The sequence below is a fragment of the Cyanistes caeruleus genome, chromosome 6 (assembly GCF_971803275.1).
Source record: "Cyanistes caeruleus chromosome 6, bCyaCae1.hap1.1, whole genome shotgun sequence".
NCBI lineage: Eukaryota > Metazoa > Chordata > Aves > Passeriformes > Paridae > Cyanistes > Cyanistes caeruleus.
The window spans coordinates 7,320,164-7,344,635 of NC_141706.1; the positions used below are offsets into that span (position 1 = coordinate 7,320,164).

Below are 24,472 nucleotides of genomic sequence, written 5' to 3' on the forward strand. Positions count from 1 at the left end.
TTTTCCAGACTTAACACAGTGATCCTGAAGACAACAGAGACTGAAAGCTTTCTGAAATTTTTCTTGAATTACATTGCATGAATTACATAATCTCTTGAAATTAAGTCAATTCAAATGTAAGTTTAATTCAGCACCTTCCACTTAACTGATTCCTAGTGTACAAAAAAAAATTGCTTCAGTTAAGTACTTAAGATGACATTTACTTGGTCCTGAATATCACACTACTGTGTGTAAAATTCTCTGTAGTCTTTAAAAACTTTAATCACTTCCTTTTGGTGAGGGATAGATTTCTTAGGTGTATAAAAGCTTTAAAATGGGACCCACCAAGAATTTTTTTCCAAACTCCACAGCTGTCCTCAGTGCTTCTTTGTACCTCTTGATAAGTAAAGGGTTTCTTAGTTGGAAAGAGTTTAAAAATTATCAGGGACAGTTGTTACTGTTCTTTTATTAGCTCTAATTAAATAAAGGCAGGGAAACACCAGTAAATAAGCAATTCTCAATGCTTCTGAGGAGATCTTTTTAAATGAGCAAGAGGGTTAGCAGGGTCTTTTACTGCTTTCTGCTTATCCTGAACAGTTAAGCTCACTAGGCTGAAACTGGACTACCAGACAGAGAAGTGAAAAGTTATCCAAATTTGTTGCATAACTGTTTAAAAGTTATATATACATTATTGTTAGTCATTCCATGGCATTAGATCCTGTAGCTACATTTCCATTAAGTGTTATTCCATGGGCACGTTCTCTTTCTTGATACACTTTTTTGGCAGTAGCATTTCTTTCCAACAGTATTTTAGTGTTTAGATGGCAAGCTACATTTTATCTCTATAATGTTTAATTTAATAAGGCAAAATGTGATTATTTGGTTTAATTAGAGCATGTAAGAACTCTGTGTGTATGCACTTTTGATACTCACTTTTAAACACGTGCTTATATCCATGGATTTATAAATATTTGAGGTATATTTATGCAAATTTGAATGCGAGGCATTATAGATCATTTGCAAGAGTGTTGTAGTGTGAATTCACATTTAGGTAGTGAGCAGCATTCATTAAATGTCCGTGCTTCAGCTGTGTGCTTGCAGGGTGGTATTTTTTCCTGGAAGGCTTAGCTATTAAACCCACTGTAAAACACTGCAGAGTTCTATCTCAGCCTTTTTTAAGTGATCACTTGACTCCGGTGGCTGTTTGGTATGGAAGCTGCAGTCAAAATATGTCTGTTTAAAACAGATGTAGTCATTAGGAGGCCCTCCAAACTGTGCTTCTCAGCTTCCTCTAAGTCAAACTTCTTCTAGGTCAAACCATCTCCTAGGCAGGTTCAGAGGCAGATGATTATCCCATTTCCCCACGTCAAGCGTTGACGAGGGGCTAGTGCCACAAAAATAGGACTCATTACTTAGTTATCAGACAAGTTTATTGCCATTCATGCTCCTCATTCTGTCTCACTTGTGCTATTTAAATGTGCAGCTAAAAATAAGTATTAGTCCTTGCTTATCCATAGGCATGGTAAGGAATGTTACTGGCCCGAATGCTGCCGGGGTTAGCTTTGGACGGCTCTTTGCTGCACCACATCGCAACAGTCCGGACAGAAAGCCACAGGGAAGGTCCTTGGGGCCACTGTGACCTGGGAGAAGCTGAATGCCGGTGCCCAGGGTGAATTTAACCACGGTGTGATGAGCAGGAGGAGTGGGCTGTAATAATCTTCCATGAGAGAGAGAAAGAGCAGAGCCTGAGCACGGCTTGCCAGCAGCAGCAAAGATTGCTTTCCAGACTGCCCCAACCATGACCTCAGGACAGGGATTTCTGACTGACCCTGAGCCATGAAGCATTAAAAACCTAACAAAATGATCCGCTGGGCTCTCACTTCCTGACCTCCCTATGAGCACAGAAGCTTTTCTAGCTCTCACTGAGAGAATGATATCGCTTCTGTAGTTATCTTTACAGCTTTCAAACTGAGTTTCTCACCTGCTTAAAGAGAGCTGTGGCAACCACTATCCTTCCTTCCGGTTATTTCCTTGCTTTAGTCCTTGCACTTCTGTCATTTGCTGATGGGCCAGAATTAAAGTGAAATTACCCATGCAACATTTCAGTCGTCTTTTCCTAATTTGTCATTTTGTTCAGATATCCAACACATTCTTTAGGACTAGGGGAGTTGCTGCCATTGTGTACAGAGTAGACAGAAAAGTTTTTCATGGGGAATGTACTTGGTGGTCTACAAGAGCAAAATCTCACAGTCTCTCAGACCCTGTCACAGAAATCACCTCCTTCTCTAAGTGTCTGGCATCACAAGGGAACAAAGGCAGGAACTGAGGGTTTGGATATGTCTGGGTAGAGTTGAGTCATCTTCCCAAGGCACCTCTGTGGGAAAAGCTCTGCAGGATACAAACAGGTGCTGCCACCTGCAAACAGGTGCTAACAGGCGTGTTCCTGGTGCTACAGGGCAGGGTCTGAAGGGCATTCTCCGTCACCAAGTGAAGCAAGCAGTGTGTCTTGAAGCCAAAGCAACCACTGCAGAAGAGTTTCAATGGTGAGGCAATTTGGGTTGCATCCCTGTGTTGACTCTAGAGTTCGTCAGCATCCCCCTGCTGCTTGCCTGCTGCCCATATCACAGTTATTCTGTGCTGCTGGAGTGTGGAACATTGCAATCAGCCTCTGGATGCTCCTAAATTAAGGGAGATCATCTTTGCCTCCTAAGAAACCTCCAGAACCCAGCTGCAGACATAAAGCTGCTATCAAATGCAAGCTGGCTGGAGTTCAGAATTGGGGCCAATATTTTTAACAGCATGAAATTTTGTTGTAGGCCCTCTGGAAGGATTCTGTATCTGAAACATTGAACTGGAGTGAAATCAAGACTGAAGTCCCCTGTGTGGAAAAACAGGTGAAAAAAAGGTTATCTACCTTTGAGAAGGGGGATACATCTCTCACAAGTATTACAGAGGGAGTCTGATGACATTAATTTGAAGGAGATGTATCTTTAATTTGAAGGTGTATCTTTCTTTACTGTTGGATTATATCCACAAATGCATTATAATGTCATGACCTCTTCTGTCTGAGTTGACATCAGTGGAACATAGCGACCATACCAATCTCTCATCAACATAATCAGAAAATCAGTTGATATTTTATGTTAGTAATTAAATCCTAAGCTCTACCCACTTTGTAAGGGCCTGAACTTCCACATGTACTTTCATACTGCCACTGGTGGCTTTCTGTTTGCATTACAGCAGCCTGAGAGCAAACGAAAGGCAAGATCCAAGATAGGAAGGCAAATTGGTTTTGCAAACATGGCAAAGAAAGTGTGTGAAATCAAATGCCAATATTAATGCGAGACATCTGCTCTCTGTTCCAGTTCTGAGCGAAGTAATCCAGTCCTAATTATACACTGCTGTGTCCTCTACCAGTTAAAGAGAATGGTGCAGCCATTCTTAGAATTGGTGTATACATTTCTTTTTGGATCTGATAGATACATTAGATGCAGGGGAGGCTTTTCATTTTTTGGCTGTCAGTTGCTTTGGGTAGCACAAAGAGAGGGGAGGAGAAAGGTTGCAGCAGGAAAAGATCAAAACCTTCCAAAAAGGACTCTGCTCCTAGAATAAAATTTTTTCCTTGAGAACTTTCCTTGCAGACCTCAATCAATACTATTCTCATCTGAGTGCACATATTATTCATTAAGAAATATTGGCAAGAGGTACACTATAGCGTATGCCTTCATTAGAGCCTCCACCTGCCTGCTTTTATCAGAACATCTTCCCTAACTTTCATCTTCACTGAACTTGTTTCTGTCTTTGGATTCACAGAGAAGTCTTGTCATTTCACAGGATGGATTTATTTCAAAACAAACAAACAAACACCAAAATATTAATCTCTTCGGTTTGTGTATGTGTTTTCTCATCTCACACATTAATGAATCGAGAAGATAATCACCATTAGATTCAGACTGAACTGGATGCTGATGAATTCAAGTGCAAAACACAGCCCAGTGCAACAGACCCTCCCTGATATGGGAATAGCTGGAATTCCTCTGTTGTGTGTTCAGCTGCCACACCATATCCTTTGTGTGCACCTACAGCTCCTGTGCCAGCAGCCATTTTCCACTGGGATCAACATTTTTAGGTGATATGTCGTTAGAATGATGTCGTGAAGACCTGGTAAATGTCATCCATGCCAAGCAGAGGCAGAGGGAGACACAAACATAGGGGACACTGGAAGTGTCTTAGAGTATTATCACAAAGCAAGGTGAGCCTGACATTGCATTTTATCCTTTCAATTCATGTGTTTCCATCTCAAATTACTCTGTGTCAATTTTGTCAGAAAAAGCCTGGTCTCATTAGTGCATGGCAGTGAAGAAAGAAGCTATCTTATTGAAGAAGGGCACTGGGATTTTTGGACAGTATGTTGTGGCCTAGCTCCACGTCTGCGACCCCAGTGTGCTGCTGCAGTTTAAAGAAGAGCTGATAGTAAGAGATTATGAAAAGGCAGCTCCATGGCTGCGTCTCTGTTCACCCATCTCACATTTGATCAGTCTCTGCTTGACATCAGGCTGGGAGCAATAAGCTCTGATCATAACCAAGTATGTGGCAACAAGCCCGAGAGCTCCATGTGTCACTCCAGAAGCAGGCACTGTCTCACTGGATTCCCCCGTGAAACAACTGAGGCAGACGTTGTCTCACAGCCAGATTTGTCTCTCAGGTCTATCTACTGCACCCACCAAGGTGAGGAGTAAAAGGCAGGACTATCTGCAGGACAACACTGCAGCAGCAATGAACCTTGAAGTACAGAAGAATATACAGAAAAGTCAATTATTGATCCAAATGAAAGCGAGGGTCGTTACGAAAATACTTTCACTGGAGTTTATTCATAAGTTTGGACGCATCTTTTTGTTGAGGTGTGTGTATTAAGGATTCATTTCCACTTTAAAAAAACTGCACAGGCACAGCTGTGTGAAGAGGTGGCAGAGTCAGAGTCCATGTGTTGGCTTGCTCAGGAAGATTGGGCTAAAGGCACATTCCTGAACTTTTGCTGAACTTCAGTTTGATATGGATTGAAATCTTACGTCACTCTTGAGACCTGATGGGCCATACAAATGGAAGAACACATCTCACTTGAGCCTGTGAGAGTTCTGAGAGGTGGAAGGAGGCTTCTATTGGGAAAGCATCTCCTCTATTTATGCTTCTCCCAGGTAAATCCAGCCTGTCCCAGCTCCTAAAGCTGTTGTTCACTTGCCAGTATTGGTGCTGAGGAGCCACTGGCAGATCTGCAGCATGTCACACCCAACCTCACCCCCCAGCAGTTTGTACCCATTCACAAAACTGTCCTGACACCAGTTTCCCATGTAGAAAGAAATTTAATGGATTCCATGGCAGCTGAGCTGTTCTGGACATGAGAGGTGCAGAATCTGCCCATTAAACTTCTTCCGAAACAAGAAACAGTCCAAAAATTTAGGTCTTGGTACTTTTATGCTTGGAAAAAAAACCCCAAAAACATTTTTTAAAATAATTTTTTAATTTTTTTGCTATGGAGAGCAGCAGCAAAACTTTCTGAATAACTGATTTATCCACTGTAAATTTCTCTAAATGTCATTACAGATTGTGAAGCCTAATGGCTTAAAGTTCCAGCCTTATATCACAGTGGCAAAGAACTCATTCTCTATATGTTTTATTTTTGAAGCTTTGACATTTTCTTCTATTAAAGGAGATGCTGTATTTTTAATACAAACTTTTCTTTATTAAGAGATAGCCTATATTTGTGGAAAATTTAACATTCATTTCACATAAAACATAGTAACGCAATGGAGTGATTTATTTTCACAATGCATAGGCAGAGAAGTAGAGCGAGGCAGAGTTTAGAAATAATTGAGGTCTGTAGATCTCAGGTATGTATTTAAGTGGTCTTTTGAACTGTCACCCGTGTTGTGTGTGAACATAACTTTTCAGAGCACTTGTGATTTTCCTCTGTTACAGGGCTGCTGAGTTGTGGTACGAGGTCAGGCCCGTGGTCACTCTCTTCTGACACCAGCAAGGCAGGTGCAAGTGATTCTGAAATGGGTAAAAATACAGAGATGTTTTGTGGCTAATTTAGTACAGACCTGCGCAAGTTGTCTGGGTTATTTGTGTGAATTCAAGAAATAAAACCCACGTGTCAAACTGGCAGACAGAAGTCTCATCTGCTGGGAAATCTGACTTTGAGAACAACTGCTAAATTCACCATTTGCAGGGTAGTCTTTGGTACAGCCTGGTGCTGCTTCACTGTGGGATTCTGACTGGCACACGTGACTTAATCACCTTCACTTTTATTTTGATTTTTTTTTTAATCCTGTCAGCTGAAAGATAAAATAAATAACATATTAACCTCCCTGATGAAGCTTTATAATTCCCAACACTGAAACATTAACCAAGTCCTTAATTAAGAGAGACTGAAAGTAGAAGAATGCTTTTATGTCATTAGCTGGTTTTTGCTCCAGTCATCTGCCTCATTCAAGCATAGGATAATATGAAACCTCACGGGTCTGCTAAAGGCTTGACTTAAGTATATTGCGGACTTGGCAATTTAATAAGAATGGGGTGTTGTACTTAACTTCATTTTCTCTTCCTTGTGCTCAAGAAAAAAGGAAAAAAGTATGAGCAGCTAGTGAGCAAGAGCCTCAAGTTAGACCCAGAGGTCTGAGCCCAAGCCCTGGCTGCACAAAGGTGTGTTTATTCCTGCGTGCCCCTTCCCTCACGCACTAGGAAGAGCAGGAATTAGTATTAGACCAGAAACTTTCCTAGGCAGAGCACAGCTGTTCCCTTTTTTCTGTGGTTTCTGCAGTCTGGAGGGTGGTGGTTCCTCAGAGCTGCCTAGCCAGGGAGCAGGTGAGGCACCATAATTGAATGAAAACCAGCGCACATCAGTGATGAAGAGACACCTCAGCAACGGTGTTGTCTGGTCCTCCTCCAGCAGCCAGCTGTTTTAGTGCTTTGTTCCAGAGAACAGAGGGTTGGGGAGCTGAGGTTTATTCCTAGACACTGATCTGTGTCAACTTTTCCCAATAACTCGTTATGGGGCCGGTTGCCCACACAAGTGCTTTTTGAAGGAGTAATCTAGCCGTTCCTCTCTAGTGTCAAGGTACTGAAAAAACTAAGTGTGGTAAAATTCTTTGTATGAGACTTTTAATCTGCTGGGTGAAGGAGGCTCAAAAATTACTGAAAGTTTCTCACTCCTCTGAAATTACTCACTGAGCAGATATAATGGAAACAAACGCAGGACAATGCTTCACCACACTAGAAAAAGTAATTTACTTAGAGTGGGGACCTTTACGCTGGGGTTTGTCTCTTCACCTTATTAAAGCTGTAAACCTAAAAATCCCCATGACTCTAACTGCAGGATTGCAGCAGACTGTTCAAGCTGCAGGAATGTGTGCTTGGCAATGAAATGTTTTGGTAGTTTTGGCATTATTTTTCTGCCCTTGTGTGACGCTCTCCCATGTGCCTACAGAAGTGCAAAATTCTCTCTTTCTTTTTCCCTCCAGGTCATTTTCATGCCCAGTGACCCCACCTTTGCTGGCTCAAGCACAAACACCCTTTCTGAAGAACGATACCAAAGTCAGCCTCCGTTTCCTCAGTTTCTTCCTGTTCTACCCTTGGCATCCCAACAGTGACCTTGGGCTCCAGTGCACGCAGACAAACTTCTGCCACTCAGGAAAGTCTGTGCTCAGATTAAACCACACCATCCCTGTGGCAAGCTCAGAATTAAGGCTCAAGAACTGCATACCAAGATCTTGAAATTCTGGCTTTGCACCCAAAAGTCCCCTTGGCCACAGTGAGACGGAATGGGCTCAAGGACCAAAAGCACGCTCAGAAATGTGCTGATGCACTGTGTTCTCCAGAGTCAGTATTTTTCAAGTGCTGCTGTGCTCTTTCAAAGGAGGAAAAAACAACCCAAAGAAGATTCATGGAGTTAGAAGGACCAAGTTCCTATGGGTGCAGTATGTGCCACAGAGTGGAAATTAAAAACCAGAGAATTAACAGGGTTTGTTGTGTTACAAAGCTGAAAGCGTTTTTATCCTTATATGTGTGTACTCACAGAAAAACATACTGCACTAATGAAACACAACTTCATGTTCTCAGTCGTGTTTATTGTTTGTTGCCAAGCAGTCCTAGCTCTGGGTTTGTTTGGTTGTTGTGGGGGTGAAGAGGAGGTGCTTGTGGGGTTTGTGACCCCCTTGGCTATAGGTGATGTGTACAAGGTGTGCCTTAAAGAGAGTGGGTAGGGTTGCCAAACAGGCAAGTTTAATAGTGGGTATCTTGACAGGGGTGAATGTGAAGATGGGGAACTGAGGACGTGACAGTTCCCACGAGATGATGTACAGCATTATGCCCCCCTAAAATCTATCAAAATCATCTGTCTCCCCTCAAGGGGAACCGGCCTGAAGAAAAGCCAAAAAAAAGGCAACATGGTGGGACCTAAATAAAAGCTAATAGATGAGCTGAGCTAATATTAGTTTCCTGATATATAAAGCCAAATGGATTAATGGATCAGCTCATGCATTGCCTAAGGAAACAAAAAGGAAATCTTCAATACTTCTGTTCACATTGAGGACATGAACAATACAGTAGGTCTTTAGAAAGTAAAAACCTAATTTGGGGGAATCAATTACTACTTCTTTTTTTCTTACCTTTTTTTTTAAAAAAAAAAAAAAAAATATTTAAAGGAAGTTCACAGAGAGGTAAAACTTGGGTAACATGCCAGCCACAAGTCATGCGTCTCAGACACCACAATGATGGTCGATCTCGGTTTGCATCAGTCTTGCCCGGGCTCTTTTTAGCATTCCAGCTTCAGCTAATGGAAATCAAGCCCATTATGGTAAACGTAGGAAGCAAGCACATTAATAGTGGGCACTGACATTAATTCAAATGGTAAACAATTCAGAACTGTTCCCAGTACATATTAGATTATGTATCATCTTACCTGCTGCTTCAGAGGGTTACGCTTTTCACGGGTTTTTAAAACACAGAAGATTGTCTGCCGCAGACTTTTCTGCTTTAGCAAACTGTTTTCAAATTCTGCTTTGCTCCCTATCAGTCCCATGTACTTTTTGGTTTTGAAGGCGAGCACTTTCACTCCAGAGCTGACACCATCGCAATGCCAATCTGTTCCTTACTTTAAAAAGAGAGAGGCAGACAGGGCAAGTTTAGCAAAGGCGAGATGCGGGGGAAAATCTATCACGAAGGTAGAAAGAAAAATTGAGCTTATTTATACAGTAACACGTGCGTTAGAGTGATGCCTCCCTTCCTCGGCTGTGCGCTCCCCCATCTTCTCTCTCACACACGTATATACACACACACTTTAACTGTGCTTTTGTGTTTTGTCAGAATTAATGAGAAAAGTTCCCTTGCCCTAGGGGTAATTAGTGTCCTTGGAGTTAAATAAGCTAATACTTAGACACCTCTGGCACAGGCAATTATGTTTGTGTATTGAATAATTGATTCAAAGAGGGGGGGAAGGGGCTGCTAATCAGATCTGAGCATAATGAATTGATTTAATTAACAGGGGAATCTGAGGGTCCCTGGGAAATGTGTGCATTTATTCAGCAGCAGGAGAGAGTGCAAAGCACATAAATTGAGAGAGAGAGCGAGCGAGCGAGGCAGGCGGCAAGTGCTTTTGCTTTCAGTGATAGGTTCACATCTTTCCTCCCTCCCACCCCCCCTTCCTTTGAATATAATTTTAGATTTAGAGTGAAATCAAGAGAAAAGCACTTTAGAAGCCTGGAAAGCTCTTGCAGTAGCAACAGCGAAGGGGAGAGAGGTTGTGAGCGATCACACGCGATTACATTAAGACAATTTTTGACAGCGCAGGTTGGGCAAGGACGGAGCAGGGGGAGCAGCCCCCGATATTGGTCCTCCCTTACCTTTTTCCTCTCTCCCCCCCCCCCCCCTTCCCGCTTCCCTTCTTCTTTGATCCCTAAACTGGCACTCGAGCTGCAGCGGCGGGGCCGGGGGCCAGGCGGCTGCTGCAGGAGCGCGGCTCCAGCTCTCCGCCGCCCAGCGCGGCCGTAGCCCGCCCGCAGCCCCGCTCCAAACTCGCGTCCCGGGGCAGCGCCGGGGCGGCCGCGCCGCTGCCCCCGCCTCGGCAGCGCCCCGGTGCCCGGCCCGGCGCCTCGCCCGCCCCGGAGCCGAGAGCGGCGGCTGGAGGGGGAGCGCCCCAAGGAGCCGGAGCGGCGGCGGCGGCGGCCGCCCTCGGCGCCCGGGACAATGGTGCTGGACAAGGAGGACGGTAGGTGGGATCGGGGCGCGGGGGCCGCCGCTCCCGCCCGGGCGGGGAGGCAGGGCCGGGGGGCCGGGGGAAGGTGGCGGGGCCGGGGGAGCTGCCCCGCACCGCGGCACGGCGCTGCTGCCCGGCCCGTCCCGCTCCGCTCCGCTCCGCTCACAAAGGGGGCCGGGGGCGGCCGGGAGCGCTCTCCGCGGTGGCCGGGCCGGGCCGGGCGGGGACGCGGCAGCGGCTGGCAGCGGCCCCGCTGCGCTCTGCGGCCGGCCGGGGAGGGTCTGACACCGCGGCCGCCGCACCGGGCCGCCATCAGCCGCGGTGGCCTCGGCGTGGGTCCCTGCCGGGCCAGCTCCGCCGGCTCCCGAGGCCGCGGGTGCCCGAACGCCGCCCCGCGCTCCCGCTGCGGGCTGGGCGGCCCTGCCGGCTTGTGTAAAGGGCCACGGAACGTCTCTGTGTCGGGCTGGCGGCGGCTTCAACTCGGAAAAGTGGATGCCAGGCTCAAGAGACAAGTGGGAGATGCTCTCCTTCGCTGTTTTCTTTTTTTTTTTTTTTTTTTTTTTTTTTTTTTTTTTTTTTTTTTCCCTCCTTCCCTCTTTTCCTCCCTCTTCCCCTTTTCTTTTGATCCGGAGTTTCTGCCTCAGAACGGGGAGAGCCTGCCCGCCGCGACACCGCCGAGTGGGACGGGGCACGAAGAGCGATCCGGGCTGGCGAGTGGGAGGGGGCCGGAGCGCTGACAAGCACAAGGTTAAATGCTCGCTGCCCCAGAGAGGTGCGTGGGGAGGGAGCTCGCTCCTGCACGCTCGTCACATGCCTCCGGGCCCTCGGAGAATCCCTCTCCCGGCAGCTCTTTTTTCCTCCGGTTTCTTGAAGCCCTCCGAAGCAAACTGATGTAGTGTTATTAATGGGGTCTGGTGCTCCGGTGGGAAAGCGCGTGTGTTGGGGAAGAGAAAATGAACTTACCTAACTGGTCAGAGAGAAGAGTAGAAAGACTTTCCTCATCCCTCGCCCCCCTGTGCACTTAGGTTAAAAGGTTAAGTAATGACCGAGGAATTGAACACGAGTAATTTCTTACTGGTGTGTGGAACAGGGTTTGTGTTTCTCCCCGACCTCACTTTCAGGGGTAACCTGCGTTGCGAGAGTCCCCCCAGTTTTGCTCAGCTGCTGGAGGAAAAGGGAGGAAGGGCTCTTAACATCTCTGTTAATACCCCTTAATAAAAATAATAACCGGGTGATGTCTTCATGCCGGTGACTCTGTCGGGGGGTGCCTGCCAGCCCGTGTCTTTCCGTGTGATTGACAGGCTGCCAGCAGGATGCTGTCTCCGTTGCAGGGGCGAGAGGCACAGGTGAGCTGCGAGGAGAGACCGAGATCTGAAGAGGGTTTCCTAATAGGGGTGTTTGGGCTCTTTCAAGTGTCTCAGATGTACTCATTAAACACGAGGAGCTCAGGGCTGGCCTGACAGTGCTGTAAGGAAATGAAACTAGAACCCTTGATTATCCAGACAGTTCTCAACAGCCTCTTTCCAGGAGATTTCATGAGTGGCTGTGTATAAAAGGGAATAATGGTGGTGGATGGGAGAGGTAAAGAGGAAATTAGTGCGGGGTGCACTTAAAAAAGGAGCAAAGTAGGAAACAAACCCCTGATGAGAGGAATGTGAACATCAGAGCAACAAGGTGCGGTAATGCCTGGGAATCTCCTGTGCTGTTGATGGAGTAGTTACACTCAAGGAGATATTATGGTCACTTTTAACAGTGCACTGGAGAAATGAGGGACAGAAGGTGAGACTCAGAGAAGAAACTCTTTTTATGAAGAGGTCATTTTACCTTTGTAAGTTTCTTTCTGCCTGATTCAAATGGGCTCCACTTGCCTGCTCATCTGTGAATGTTAAAAGGGGATGCTGGACCTGCATAGGTTACAAATGGACTAAAATGGAAGCTTTTGCTAACTAAACCAACTCCTTTTGAAATCAAGCTTGAATGAGCTTGTTAATAAAAAATGGGTCTGTTTTACTCCCATAAATGGGCCTTTTTTTTTCTCCTTTTATTTTTCTTTTTCCCAGAAGCCGGTCTGATTTTTACCATCTAAAAATCCCCACGTTGTGGCTACTGTCCAGTTCTCCCCTTGATTTAAATGGCTTTGCCATGTAGAGTTTTTCTTTGAGGGGTTCTCTTTTGAGGTCTCTGGCAGCGCTGGGGGTATTCATAGTTATTATTGCATAGAGAAGGCAGGATTTCAGGATTACCCCTCCCAGAAGTCTTTGTGCATCTCAAGGAGGACACTTGCTGCCTTGTAGATGTGTGCCCCTTGCTTTTGCATCCCTAAAGGCTACTTGGGAAGCTGGGCCATGGCCATTGGCCTCAGAGGCAGCTGCCCATTCTTGCAGCTCGGGGCCTTAGGGCTGTGTGCCAGCCCCAAAGTGACGCCAGGACTGCCCCAGCGGCGCGATAACTGCGGGTTTGTGTTTCCACCCCGCGTTTCTGAGCAAAAAGCTTCCTTGGCAAGCACGCTCCGTGGCGCCGAGAAGTAGCAGAGAGACCCAATAATACTTTTCTGTGGGTCTTCACAGATATCATTGAGGATGAAGGGGCAGACTGAAAAAATAACAACAATAATAATGTTTCTGACTTGATGCGTTGTGGCATGGCGTCAAGTTTTGTCAGGGAGGTAACAGCATTTTGTATGTTTGAAGTGACATAATGTAACTTGACTGATGCAACATGACTTGATATTAGAAAATACTGTTTCACCGTGGAACTTTGGCAGGTATCTTCCCCAAACAAACATTAGGAACTGAGAGAAGAGGGAAAACGTTAGGAACTGAGAGAGTGGTGGGGGAAAGAGAGGTTGAGAGAGAAAAACTTCAAGGCCCGCATTTTAGTCAGTTCCACTGTGTAAATCACTGCAGAATTTGCTGTGGGCAAGCCAACCTACGCAACGTGCAGCGCATTTATAAATTTCGAGATAATGAGAGTTAAGATATTTCTCAAATACGTAAATGTTTTGATCGCAAAGACCAGATTTCTGCTTAAAAAAGTAAACTGACATCAGGTAGCATGATTAATTCCAACAGATTGTGTTATTTGTAGTTGAGTTAAATTGCTGTACAAATGTGTTGGGGGGTTAGAAAACTTTTTTTTTTTTTTTTTTAATTGTTGGTGTGTGAAATGAGTAAGCAGATAAAGTGTTTTAAAAAATCTGTTTGCACAGGGAGTAATCCAGCCTCTATGACATGATGGAGCAGTAAAGGAATAAAATGCACACTGGTCTGGTACTGCATATTTTTCTAGAGTGCATTATATCTGCTAGTTTGCTCTGCTGCAGAAGTCAGCCGTGACAGGCAATGGCTAACTTCATTTTTTATCAAAACCTTGCCTTTCTTTTAGTTACCAAGTAGTGGAAGTTGAAATGTACCATGTATTTTGGGGTAAGTCTGTCCTTTTGAAGGTGGTAAGGTTGAAAAGTACACAGACAGAAAGACGGAACATTTTTGGAGTTCGCCGTTTTCTGATGGAGGCCAGTAGTATATTGAAAGTGCTGAAGTGCCTCAAATCTAGAAAATGCTCTGTTTTTTTAAATTTTTGTGTGGATGCTTTTAACTATTAGACTTTAATCTTTGGGATAAAGTCCTCCTCCTTTTTAGCTTGTAACACTTCCTAAAAGAAAATGATTATTTATGGTGGTTGCGCTCTTACGCTAAAAAACATATTCAGTGCTTGCAAACTAATCACTAGGAAACAGGAGTTGTTGGAAGCACTAGATGAAAACAGTTCAGTGTAAAACGATACATTTAACATCAAATATTCTCAAGGACTTTTAGGATTAAGTATTGTGAATGAAGGGGGAAGGAAAAGGCACTTCAGCTGGGGATAAGGAATCTAATTAAAAATTGGTATTAAGGATATATAACTTGAGCCCGCTATCATGCTCTTTAGATCAGTTGTAAAGGGGAGGAAGAAGTATCATTAAAGCAGAAATGAAATGTTTTCTCAGATTTGAAGACTGAGATGGGTGAAACGGTGCTGTTGATCTTGGTAGCGAAGTGTCTGATCCCTCAGTCCCTGCGAGGGCCATTGGAGACAACAGATGACTTGTCTGAAAAAGGAACAGGAGTTGCAGGACGAAGGATAAAAGATGTGGGCCCCCAACTTGTCACTTTTTATTTGAGCATCGATGGCATTTCTGAAAAGCGCAGCAAACCTGTTAAGGGTCTGCATCGCGTTTGATTAGGGAAATTCACTTTAACATCGACCTAGTGAAAACGGAGCTGCGTTCTCCGGAGTACACCCTGAAACTAACACCGTCACGTGAAAACAAACCCCAAAATATTTGTTCAGAAAAATCAGTATCAAGTTTTAGGTCACCAGAGACGCGTGAAACGGAGCCGGGCAGCGGCGGTGTAAGGCAGCCGGAGAGTTGTGAGCCTGTGCGAGCTGCTGTGTGGCGCCAGCCACGGCCCCGCTGGCAGGGAGGGAGCATCCCCCGGGCCCGGGGGACAAAGGGCGGCGGCGCAGGTGGCCCCGCGGCCGGCGGCACCTGGCGGGGGCCGGGCGGGCTGCAGGTGGTGCTGCTGAGCCGGGGAGCCGCGCTCCGCCAGGAGAGCCCGGCAGGAGCGCCAGCGGGGGCCCTGCCAAACGCCTGCATTTATGCACAGCAAGTGTGCAAGGCTCGCCAATTGAGAGGCAGAGGCAGCGCCGCTCGGGCTTAGGTATTCTAACCCTCTCTGAATATAATTTCGGATTTAGAGGCGGCTTAAATCCAGAGGGAAAACACTTTATAAGGCTGAAAGCTGTGTGGTTGCAACAGCCGGGGTTATGAGCTATCAAAGGCAATTACATTAAAATAGATTATACTGCGTAAATTGAGCCATTTAGAAGGTGAGAACCAAAGGAACAGCTCCGATCCCCCTTCTTTCTAAATTGCAGTTTTAGTTCCTTGCAATTCTGAGGCACAAAAGTAGGTGAGACTGCTTTTGTATCTGCAAAGTGCTTTATTTCTGAGTGTAATTCTAACTGAGTGCAATCTAGGTTAAAAGCTGGACAACTGGGTAATTAGAGCTCACTCGCTGCTAGAGGACGATCAGCTGTACCGTAGCTCATTTGTGTTCCCAGAGACTTGCTCTCCTCTCCCCTGAGCGGAGGCTGCTGGAGAAGAAGCATCCGTGCCCGGACTTTTCTTGATTGCGGAGATGATGGTGCTGGACAAGGAGGACGGTAGGTGGGCTGAGATTGTGTGAGCCTGTGCTCGGTGTCTTCCGTCTGCTGCTAATGTAGAAATAAGTAGTTTTGAGACAGATGTGCGCTGTGCATTTCAGAGCGTTCTGCTCTGAGCTTCTGATGTTTTTATCTCGTGTAGGTAAAAGCATGCTTGCTCTTTATTTATTTTTTTTACCTCATCTCTGACATGATCGGACAGCCAAGAAAGGTTTACTCCAGTCTCTGTTTGTTGAAGGACATAGCAGAAACAGCTTGATTTTTCTTTTTTTAAATATCTGTGTAGTTGGTTTTTTTTTCCCCTGCAAGTTACTCTAATGTATCCATTTTAGTCTGTTTGTTTTAACAGCTTTTATTGTAAATCTAATTTTGAGATTTTTCTTTCCCTTTCATTTGCATGCCATTTAGGTCTCTTTAATGCGCGCCTTTAATATCTATTTCTCACAGCTTTTCTTCATAGCTATAAACATAATGACAATAAGCTAATAAGCCTCTGTGGCAAAAAAAAAAAAAAATAACCCAAAAAGCATCAGTTTATTCTAAGAATTTCCTCCCTTTTTTTAATAGCAGAAGCGGAGGTTCATTTGGGTTGTAATTTTATGAATGAAGCTGAAGGAGAGCTTGACTGATTTTAGGACTTCACATATGCTTATTTTTTTAAGCTGACTAGTCCTTATCAAGGGTGCTTAAGGGGAACAAATTGATGTGAGGGATATCAGACAGTGTTAGTTAGCAGCCTGAATGACCTGATGCTATCTTTTGCACTTGCCTGCCAGGGTGTGCAACTTAACTGCTCAGTCAACAGTAGTTACTGGGACGAAGGTGGTAAGTCCGATCACAACTTTTTAATGAGGTTTTTGGGTTCGTTTTTTTTGCTAAGGCTGCTTTGTGGCTTAGGTCTTCCCTCATAGCTCATACACTGAAAGCAAGGATTGAAACTGAGGCAGAGCAGAAGGCTCCTGTAGCCATCCACATGGACTTCCATCCATGGCGCTGCTTCTTGCCAAGGACCTCCGCCTTGGCGTGGCACTTTGTGCATGGAAAGTGGGAACTGCGTCTTAACTTTTAACAGCTAGCATTTCCAGCTATTATCTCCTTATTTCATTCCACCTGTAGAAATGGATGAAGTGGGCTGTGGAATGGATTTCCCTGATCTTTTAAAATTTATTTCAGAAACCTCTTTAACTGTTAAAAAAAAGAAGAAAAAGTCATAGGCTGTTGCCATTTGAAAGGAAGAGAAATTACTGAATATTTGTAAGACTGTAGACAGGAAACAGCTTTTCACAGGGAGCAAAAGAGCTTGGAGAAATTGGAAGTTGGGCTTTTTGGCAGTAGCATTGATTTTACTTGAATATATGTATTGCTTTTTAAAATATTTATGAGGAAAATAACTTGTGATTCAAAGTCACATACTTTCCTGTGTTGGGGTCATGCTAACCATGTTTTGTGACTAGTTCTGAAAGCTGCTCAGTGCTATTAAGTTGAAATTATATGATTTTTATTCCCCAACCCATATCTGTCTTCTATTATTTTACAACTGAATTAGTACTGCACTGGAAAATAATTAGGAAGGCTTGACTATTGAAAGACCAGAAGTCTTCTACTAAAGTTTCTCTTCCCTCTTTCCTTGCCTCCAAAAAAAAAGGGAGTATTTTAGACCTAGAATTTTGAGTCATTATAAGTTTGATTTTTAAAATCTCTAAAATTTCTAAATTCTCCCTCTGACATGTTCACACATGTAGAATTTGAATCTAGTTTCTGGGATGGCATGTGAGGTTTTGTTTCATGAAGCATTCGGGACAATGAAATAATGTGGGCTTTTCACAAAGACTTGACACCTTTAAAATACGAGACCAAGTAGAAATGCATCATTGTCAGTGCCCCCTGGTATGCATATTCAATCAGATTTGGACTAAGAGTTGACCAATGTGAGATCAAAGTCCCTGTATTAGTTGTCATGCCCTTCTGAATTTATTCCGTCCTAATTAAGTTGGCATCCCAAAACTGTGAAATAATCTAATTGGTAGGGGGGGAAAAAAAATAAATCCCAGGCTTTCTTTCTGTTAAGATCTCATAAGTTCCTTTGTAAACACAGTAGAACTTTGGAAAAAAAATGAGTAGACGTGGAGCATCTGTTAGACATCTTCTAGATCAGCTTTGCAGTTGACTGGCCTGTGGATAAAAGACACGCTAAGTGCTTGAGTATTGCTTATGCTGGGAAAACAAATGAAGCTAACAGGGTTTCAAAGGCTTTGAAGCAGTGTCACTCTAAGAGGTGTTCAGTTGTTTTCTTTGGCAATATAAGTTGAAGCAAGCTAGTTTACTTTATTAGAGGCATAAGGCTACTCTTGTAACCTTCCTCTGACTAAGATGAATTTGGCTGACTGACCTTATTTCATTCTGGACCACACGTGTTGTGCTGGGTTTGGGGGTTTTTTGGGTTTTTTTCTCCCCTCCTTAAGATTCATCTCTTTTAAAGGGCGGCAGCATTTTCTGTATTTTGTTAAATCTCCCTTTTCAATTTGTGCCTCCCTACAGAACTATGTTCTGCTATGATGGAGCAATGCAAATCAAGCAGAATAGCCCAAATTAATTCTTCACATTGGCGGCGATATGATTGCCTGCATGGAATCAATAATGCATCATAGAGGGATCAAATTTTGGAGTATAATGTGTGAATAATGCTTGACACAAAACAAAAATTCAGTCATCATAATAGCAATTAGGAAAAAGCTGCAGCTTATCCCAGCTGTAATCTCTGCTAACAATGAAGCACAGCCTGGTAATCAGCATGTATGGTATGAAATGCACTAATAGAAATCACGGCTCTTTGTTATGTGTGTGGGGGGTGAAAGTTTCCTTTTCAGCTAACTTGTGCTGTGTTAACCAGACATGGCATCCTTCAACCTAATTGTGGAGTGTGTGTGCACTTGTAAAAACACTGATCAGCTGTGTGTTCCTCCTGATGTTTGCAGAGACAGGAGCACCCCAAATCACGGGTCCTTTGTGTTTTCGAGCAGAACTCTGATTAAACAGATCGCAAGAGTAGGCTGAGTAAATAACATATCAGAGGACTCCATTAAACATGTACCTTGGTTCTTATATAGAAAGAAAATCTCGTAGTTTCTTTAAAAATGAGAAGAAAACATGGGTACTGAGTGGTTGTGTGCATTGGGGTTGGAGAATGCGTCTTAGGTTGATGAGAGATATTTAAAGCAATGAATATTAGGTAATTTGAAACTGGATTAGTGGCAGCAGTTGCGTTCCCTGTTGTGTGAGAGCCCATCTTGCCCCACACAGAAGGTAAAAAACCGCAGCATTTGGAATTAGAAAAGCAGAGAAATGGATTGTATAATGTCAGTGACAGGAATTCGTGCCACAGCGGCCTGGCCAGGACAGCAGGGCTGTGGGCTGGCTTCACAAGGCACTGTGCCAGCTGCCATAAGGAGGTACCTATAGATAGGTAGATGGGTATGGAGAGACACCTATCTCCAGCAACACAGGTCCAAGCAATCCTGTTCTGCAGATAAGAAGTCTTTCTACACACTAAAATAGAGCAGGTAGAAATGGTGCCGCGTAGGAAGAAGAGCTGTTCCGCGTGCTGCTGGTATCTTTTGTTTTCCCTTGAGCGTGCCTTTCTCAGGTGCACCTGTTGAGGGCTCATGCAGAGAAAGGGAGATGGCACGGTGGCTTTTCCTCACGTGGCATGGAATTTAACTTTTCTGTTGCCTAATGTTCCTGAAGCTCTGTCTCTTTTTCCTTTCTATCTCCTGTGCCACTCTACCTCGGACCTTATCTGAGGTCCACTAATGTCTAGCTTACCATACATGGAGAGTCCCTACACATCTTCCCAGACACCAGTTTGTTCAAAAAATGACTGATAAAGGTCACCAAAGTCCTTATTTTTGCCTATTTAGCTGAGTTACCTGTCGGTTTTTTGAGGGCTTGATCTTCACACATACGGTTTTGGTGTGGTTTTTGGAGGTTTGGTCTGGCTTCAGTTCATGACACAGCATCCTTTTGTGACTCAGAAGTACAGTAATGACTACTATATTCATGAACAGGAGATAAAAAGTTGTTAAAAAAGTATTCTAGATAAAATCGGAGCACGCTGGGCAGCAGAACATGAGACTTGGTTTGGCCATAAAGGACCAAAAATCCATTTGGACTCTTTCTCCAAAGCTGACTGAGTGTGGAGCTAGAGACAGTTCTTCCTGGAGATTCCTTCTGCCCCTGAAATGGCAAATATTGGAAGCATGGCAGAACCACGGGGTAGTAAAGTAATTGCCTAAACCTATTCAAGAAGTGGGGGCTGCTGTAGTTGGAGCACTGATAACCAAGATACCCATGTAAAGAAATCCCATCCTAGGGGAAGAAGTGGAAGGAGGTAGCAGGCCTGAGAGGAGAAAACTGCTTTGTATAAGGGTATGGCAGGCAATCAAATAGGTCTTAGTGTTTGTTCAGACTAGATAACTGAAAGATCTGGGTGAGATGTCATCATACTTCATCCCCAGGTACTGTTGACACGTGATAATTGCCTGGTTGACATAACAAGCCTTGAAACAGTGTGAGGACATTTTTCAGCTTGGGTAATAAGGCAAAGGAAGCAGCTTGTTTTTGGAAATCGGGTTGCTCTAATTTTGGTTTAATGCAGTAGAAAGTCTACTTGATACCCTGGCAGCAGAACATAATTCGTCTTCTTTGGAGTTAGTGTTAAATTTTATTATCTTTAATAAATACAATGTGAACATGTCAGCCTGTTTGTCATAGCCATTCCAAAAATGCTCTCTTATGGTAGAATCTTCGGAAAAATTCCTTTTAAGAGCAGTGCATTATTAATAAAGTAATCCATTAGGTCTGGTGATAAAGGGTCACAGCAGAGTCTGAAATACGTTTCTGAAATGGTTAAGAAATTTATCATGGTTGGAGGATTAATTGATTTCATTTGTAGGCTTTCTTAAGGTTTTCAGGCGTTGTGTTTAGAGATGGTTTTCTTCTCTTTGGAAATGTGCTTGCTGCTCAGTTTTGCTTCTCTGTCATTAGCATGAGCTATTACATTTCTGCTAAAGGCAAACTGTTCTTTTAGCATTATGACTGATTGCATCTGTGAGGAGTCCTACTTAGGTAAAGAATATGAAAGTTTATGGCAAATAAGGTATTTTACTTGAAATCAATTCAAAATCAGAATAATGGTATCAAGCATTAAGTGTTGCAGTGTGAGAATGAAGAAGGCACTGCAGATGCTGCTAAATGCTGAACTATAAAACTCTAATGGGTCTATATCTTTTAAAAATTGGACAGAATTGTCATCATTTAGAATACACAGACATTGTTTTAAACCCTATAGAAATCACTGCCCCTAACTTCAATAACGTGCGTAACTGTTGCCAGGGAATGATTTATTCAGTGAATGTAGCTCCTATTCACTGAAGACTTGGGGGTGGAGGGAAGGGTGTTTTAAAATGAAAGTTGTTCACTATTAGATTAACATAATTAAACCTATCTGAGCAGAATTCACCACAGCTCCTCTTTTCTTCATTCTCAGTGTGTGTGTGTGTTTTCTCTGTCCTCCAATGGGATGACTCCCAAGCCCAAGTTTCCAGGCACGATGTGGGGTACTATCCATGCAAACAGATGCTCCACTCTCCAGTGGAAGTTCTTGCAAACCACTTTCTACCAACATTCCATATGGAAGCAGATAATGGATGCTCTTGTCCAAATTTAGAGGGTTTTTAAGTTTCACTGAACATTTTCGAATTCTTTACACCGATGTTCAGAGTTCCTTGCGTGCTAATCAAACTCTGAAAGGGCGATTTGGGCAGCGAAAGTATTATTTGTCTTCTTTTTAAACTATTGATATCAACAGTTCTAATTTCTCTTAAAGAAAAAGTGGATGATTGTTGCATATTCATGACTGAACTGCAGAGGACTTGGATCAGAATTAAACAATTAACCCTCTCGCCAACATCCATTTGAGCAGAAGCCAGGGATGTTCCTACTTGGTTTATTATGGATCTGAGATATAGAAATGTATTCCGGAGGACTGTGTTTCTAATAAATAAAAAGGCATAATGAGAATGTAACTGGGAAGGAAGACAAAAGCAGCCATGCTTTAAATTGTTAATGATGGTGCCAGTGGCTGCAGCTTTACCACAGCTGTTTAAATTGATCAGCTAGTGAAAATGTTTTGTTTTGGCATTTTCCCTGCATGTGCAACTCTTTCGAAGGGACTCTGGAAGCTTTTCAAAGGGGAATCATGATCTTTTTTTTAAGCTAGGCTCAGAGCACCAGAGTTTCCAGTATTTGGGAATCCAATATTTAAGGATGCAGTTCAGTTTTCCTTTTGTAAAATTTTTGGCTGATGAGCCATTATTTCCCCTAGATTTCCTCTACCACTTTTTTTCCCCTCCACAAATACTGCAAATTACTCACTACCCATAAAAGCTGAGGCAACAGCACACTTCCTAGCTGTCTTTTTTTTTTTTTTTCCCATCTCTGTTTTACTGATGCTAGCAAGCTTGATCAGAACAGCAGAAAGGGGCTATGATGATTTGCTATGCATCTTTTGGTCAAGCATCCAGTGTGAAATTGTTCTGTAAAATGTACTTTTTCAGGGGGAACTCGCTCCTAGTTTCTTTCCTGGTTGGCTCTATCTTGCAGCTGAAGTGGGCTAAGAAGTATCTCTTTACCTCTTGTATTCTCTCCTTCTGTTCCAGAGAAATGGGTATATGTTTCAAAAAGATGCAGTCTCTTCGAGGCAGGTAGGGAGAAGATTGGACTTCCTGTGTGTTCACAGGTGATGTGGTGGAGATGTTTGGGCAGAGGACTGGCTTGAGCTGGTGAGCCTTGGTGTCTTTTCCAGAACACCTCCTGCCTTGAGCTCATGAGCAGGCCTGCCTGGGACCTTGTGTGAAACCTCTTCCTGGCATTCCTGGTGGCAGGTGACTCCTGGACATGCCTTAGATAATGTTGAGCAGCCAGGTTTCTGTGTTAATGTACTTGCAGTGAGGGTGGGCACTGAACATTATTCAGGATCCATTATATATTTATCCTTATACTCCTTTGTGGAAAATGATTTCTGTAAGTACCCTGTTACGGTTATGAAAGCCTAAATAAGCATCAGTCTCAAACCCTTTGACCTGTCTGCACAGAATGGAGATCTGTTTTGAAAAGGACTCCTTTATATCTGTTTTTACTCCATGCCCTTCCATTCATTTGCCTATACAAAGCAATAAAGGGTAAAACCAAAGTAACATAAATTGGTCTGTCTTCCTGAATCCATGTCTCGCTAATGTACCCAGATTAACTCAACTGTAAATTGTCTCCTTTGGATGTCGTGTCTTGCTAAAAGTTTCCTATATGATTCATGATTTGGATTGCTTTTAACAGCTATTGGCTAAGCAATATGGTAAATGTACAAGGTGATGCAATTGGCATTAGTGAGAGGATGCACAGGAGCATGTAATGCAGTCAATACTACATTAACTACTGATGCCCAATTACAGAAACTGGAAGAGTGGCTTTTAGGAGCATTAGGACTTGCAGAAGAGCTGAGATCACCTGCCGCTCCTTGCCTAAAAGCTTCACCCTTTACGTGCTGGGATCAAAGCAAACATTTAGTTGCTATTTTGTCATGTATAACAACGAAGGTATTTCCCCCCTCCCTTTTTTTTTTTCCCAAAAAGTGTCACACTGATGCTTTTAGCACATGTAAAATCTTATCTCTGTATTCCAAGACTCTACTTCCATCTCCTGGGGCAAGACTTTATTTGAATAAAAACTCTTTAACCACCTCTGCATTTATTGTTTCTCTGAAGCTTACTACTTGAGCTAGTTTTTCTTTTAAAGGAATACTAAGTGATATTTAGAGTGTCCTATTTCAGTGTGCCAGAGTGGGCTCCCCATTGCTCCCCCCAGCTCCTTTCCCTTTTCTAATCTGTGTGTGATTGTTTGTGACCTCACCTGGCTCCAAGTCTCTAAAAAGTGTTTTAAAATACAACCAGATACCACATAAAACAGGATATTTGAGTGTGCAACCTCTCTGCAGTCCACATTCAGATTAAGCACACGTTGTTTCCACCACTGCTTTTAAACCCATTTGCAGTAGATGGCAAAGGACCGCATTATACTAAAAACAGTGCATACTTTTAGATTGAACTGTGTGATCACAGCTTCTAAATCTATTTTAAAAATAATGAGCAATGTCACTGCTGCATGGCAAAGCTAGCAACCCACAAAGTTCCTCTGGACTTGGAGCGAGATGGGAAATTAAGCGGCTCTAAGAACACTGAAATATTTTAATATAAAAGACAGCTGGCAGGTGGCTTATTGCTCTTGTTGCAGCATTTGTCTTTACTTCCAGCAATGAGACTTGGCACATCACTGCTGCTTTTAATCCTCAAAGCATTTTGCCAGTACTGAGGAATTTGTGCACCCCAAGTGATCATCCTCTGGAACTCAGGCCTGGATATCTTGGGGCATGTGCCTGACCCCCATGAGGCATGGGTGGACTTCTGTGTTTCAGCTGTCCCTGGTTTGTTCCTTCTCTCTGCTGGGTCCCACCTTGCCTGCTGTCCCATGCTGGGTTAGACTCTGCAGAAGAAGGGAGAAATAACCTCCGGATCTCCTGGGAAGGACAGAGCGCTATTGAAGCAATTGCTCTCCTTAACTGTTTCGGGGGAAGTTTTATTGATCCCCTCTCAATTGGCAATTTTAATTTTGGGGTTTTTTTTATCCCTGAGGTCCAGTCCAAGCAATTGCAAATTGTTGAAGAAGAGCCTTTGCCAGCCTGTGTTCCTGCCATAACCGTGAGCATCGGTCACGTTCATGGGGGCAACAAAAACACGGGGTAAGGCAGTGCTGTAAAACATCCTGACAGTCTACAGGCATTGCCCCAGCGACCTTTTATTTTTTTTTTGGGGGGGTAGATGGTGGCTTAACTCCTCATCCATCACTTGTGTTGGCTGTCCAGGCGTTTTCCCCGCAGCCCCCCGGAGCTCTGCCCCATCCCTGGGTACCCCGGGCTGTGCT

At 43.8% G+C, this 24,472-nt stretch overlaps 1 protein-coding gene across 5 annotated transcripts in view; it reads left to right on the forward strand.

The window, feature by feature from the left end:
* Positions 1–10,130: 10,130 nt before the first annotated feature.
* The window catches only part of LMO1 (LIM domain only 1), a 59,584-nt gene continuing 45,242 nt past the window's right edge, over positions 10,131–24,472 (forward strand). The window contains exons 1-2 of one of the 5 annotated variants that reach the window (XM_023928621.2): positions 14,848–14,937; positions 15,341–15,442. In XM_023928621.2, coding sequence (XP_023784389.1) covers positions 15,418–15,442 — 25 coding nt within the window. In that variant the 5' untranslated portion in view covers positions 14,848–14,937; positions 15,341–15,417. Of the gene's footprint in view, positions 10,244–10,861; positions 11,004–14,847; positions 14,938–15,320; positions 15,443–16,243; positions 16,268–24,472 lie in introns of those variants that run through there. The other 4 variants (XM_086892741.1, XM_086892738.1, XM_086892740.1 and 1 more) reach the window with 4 other exon arrangements.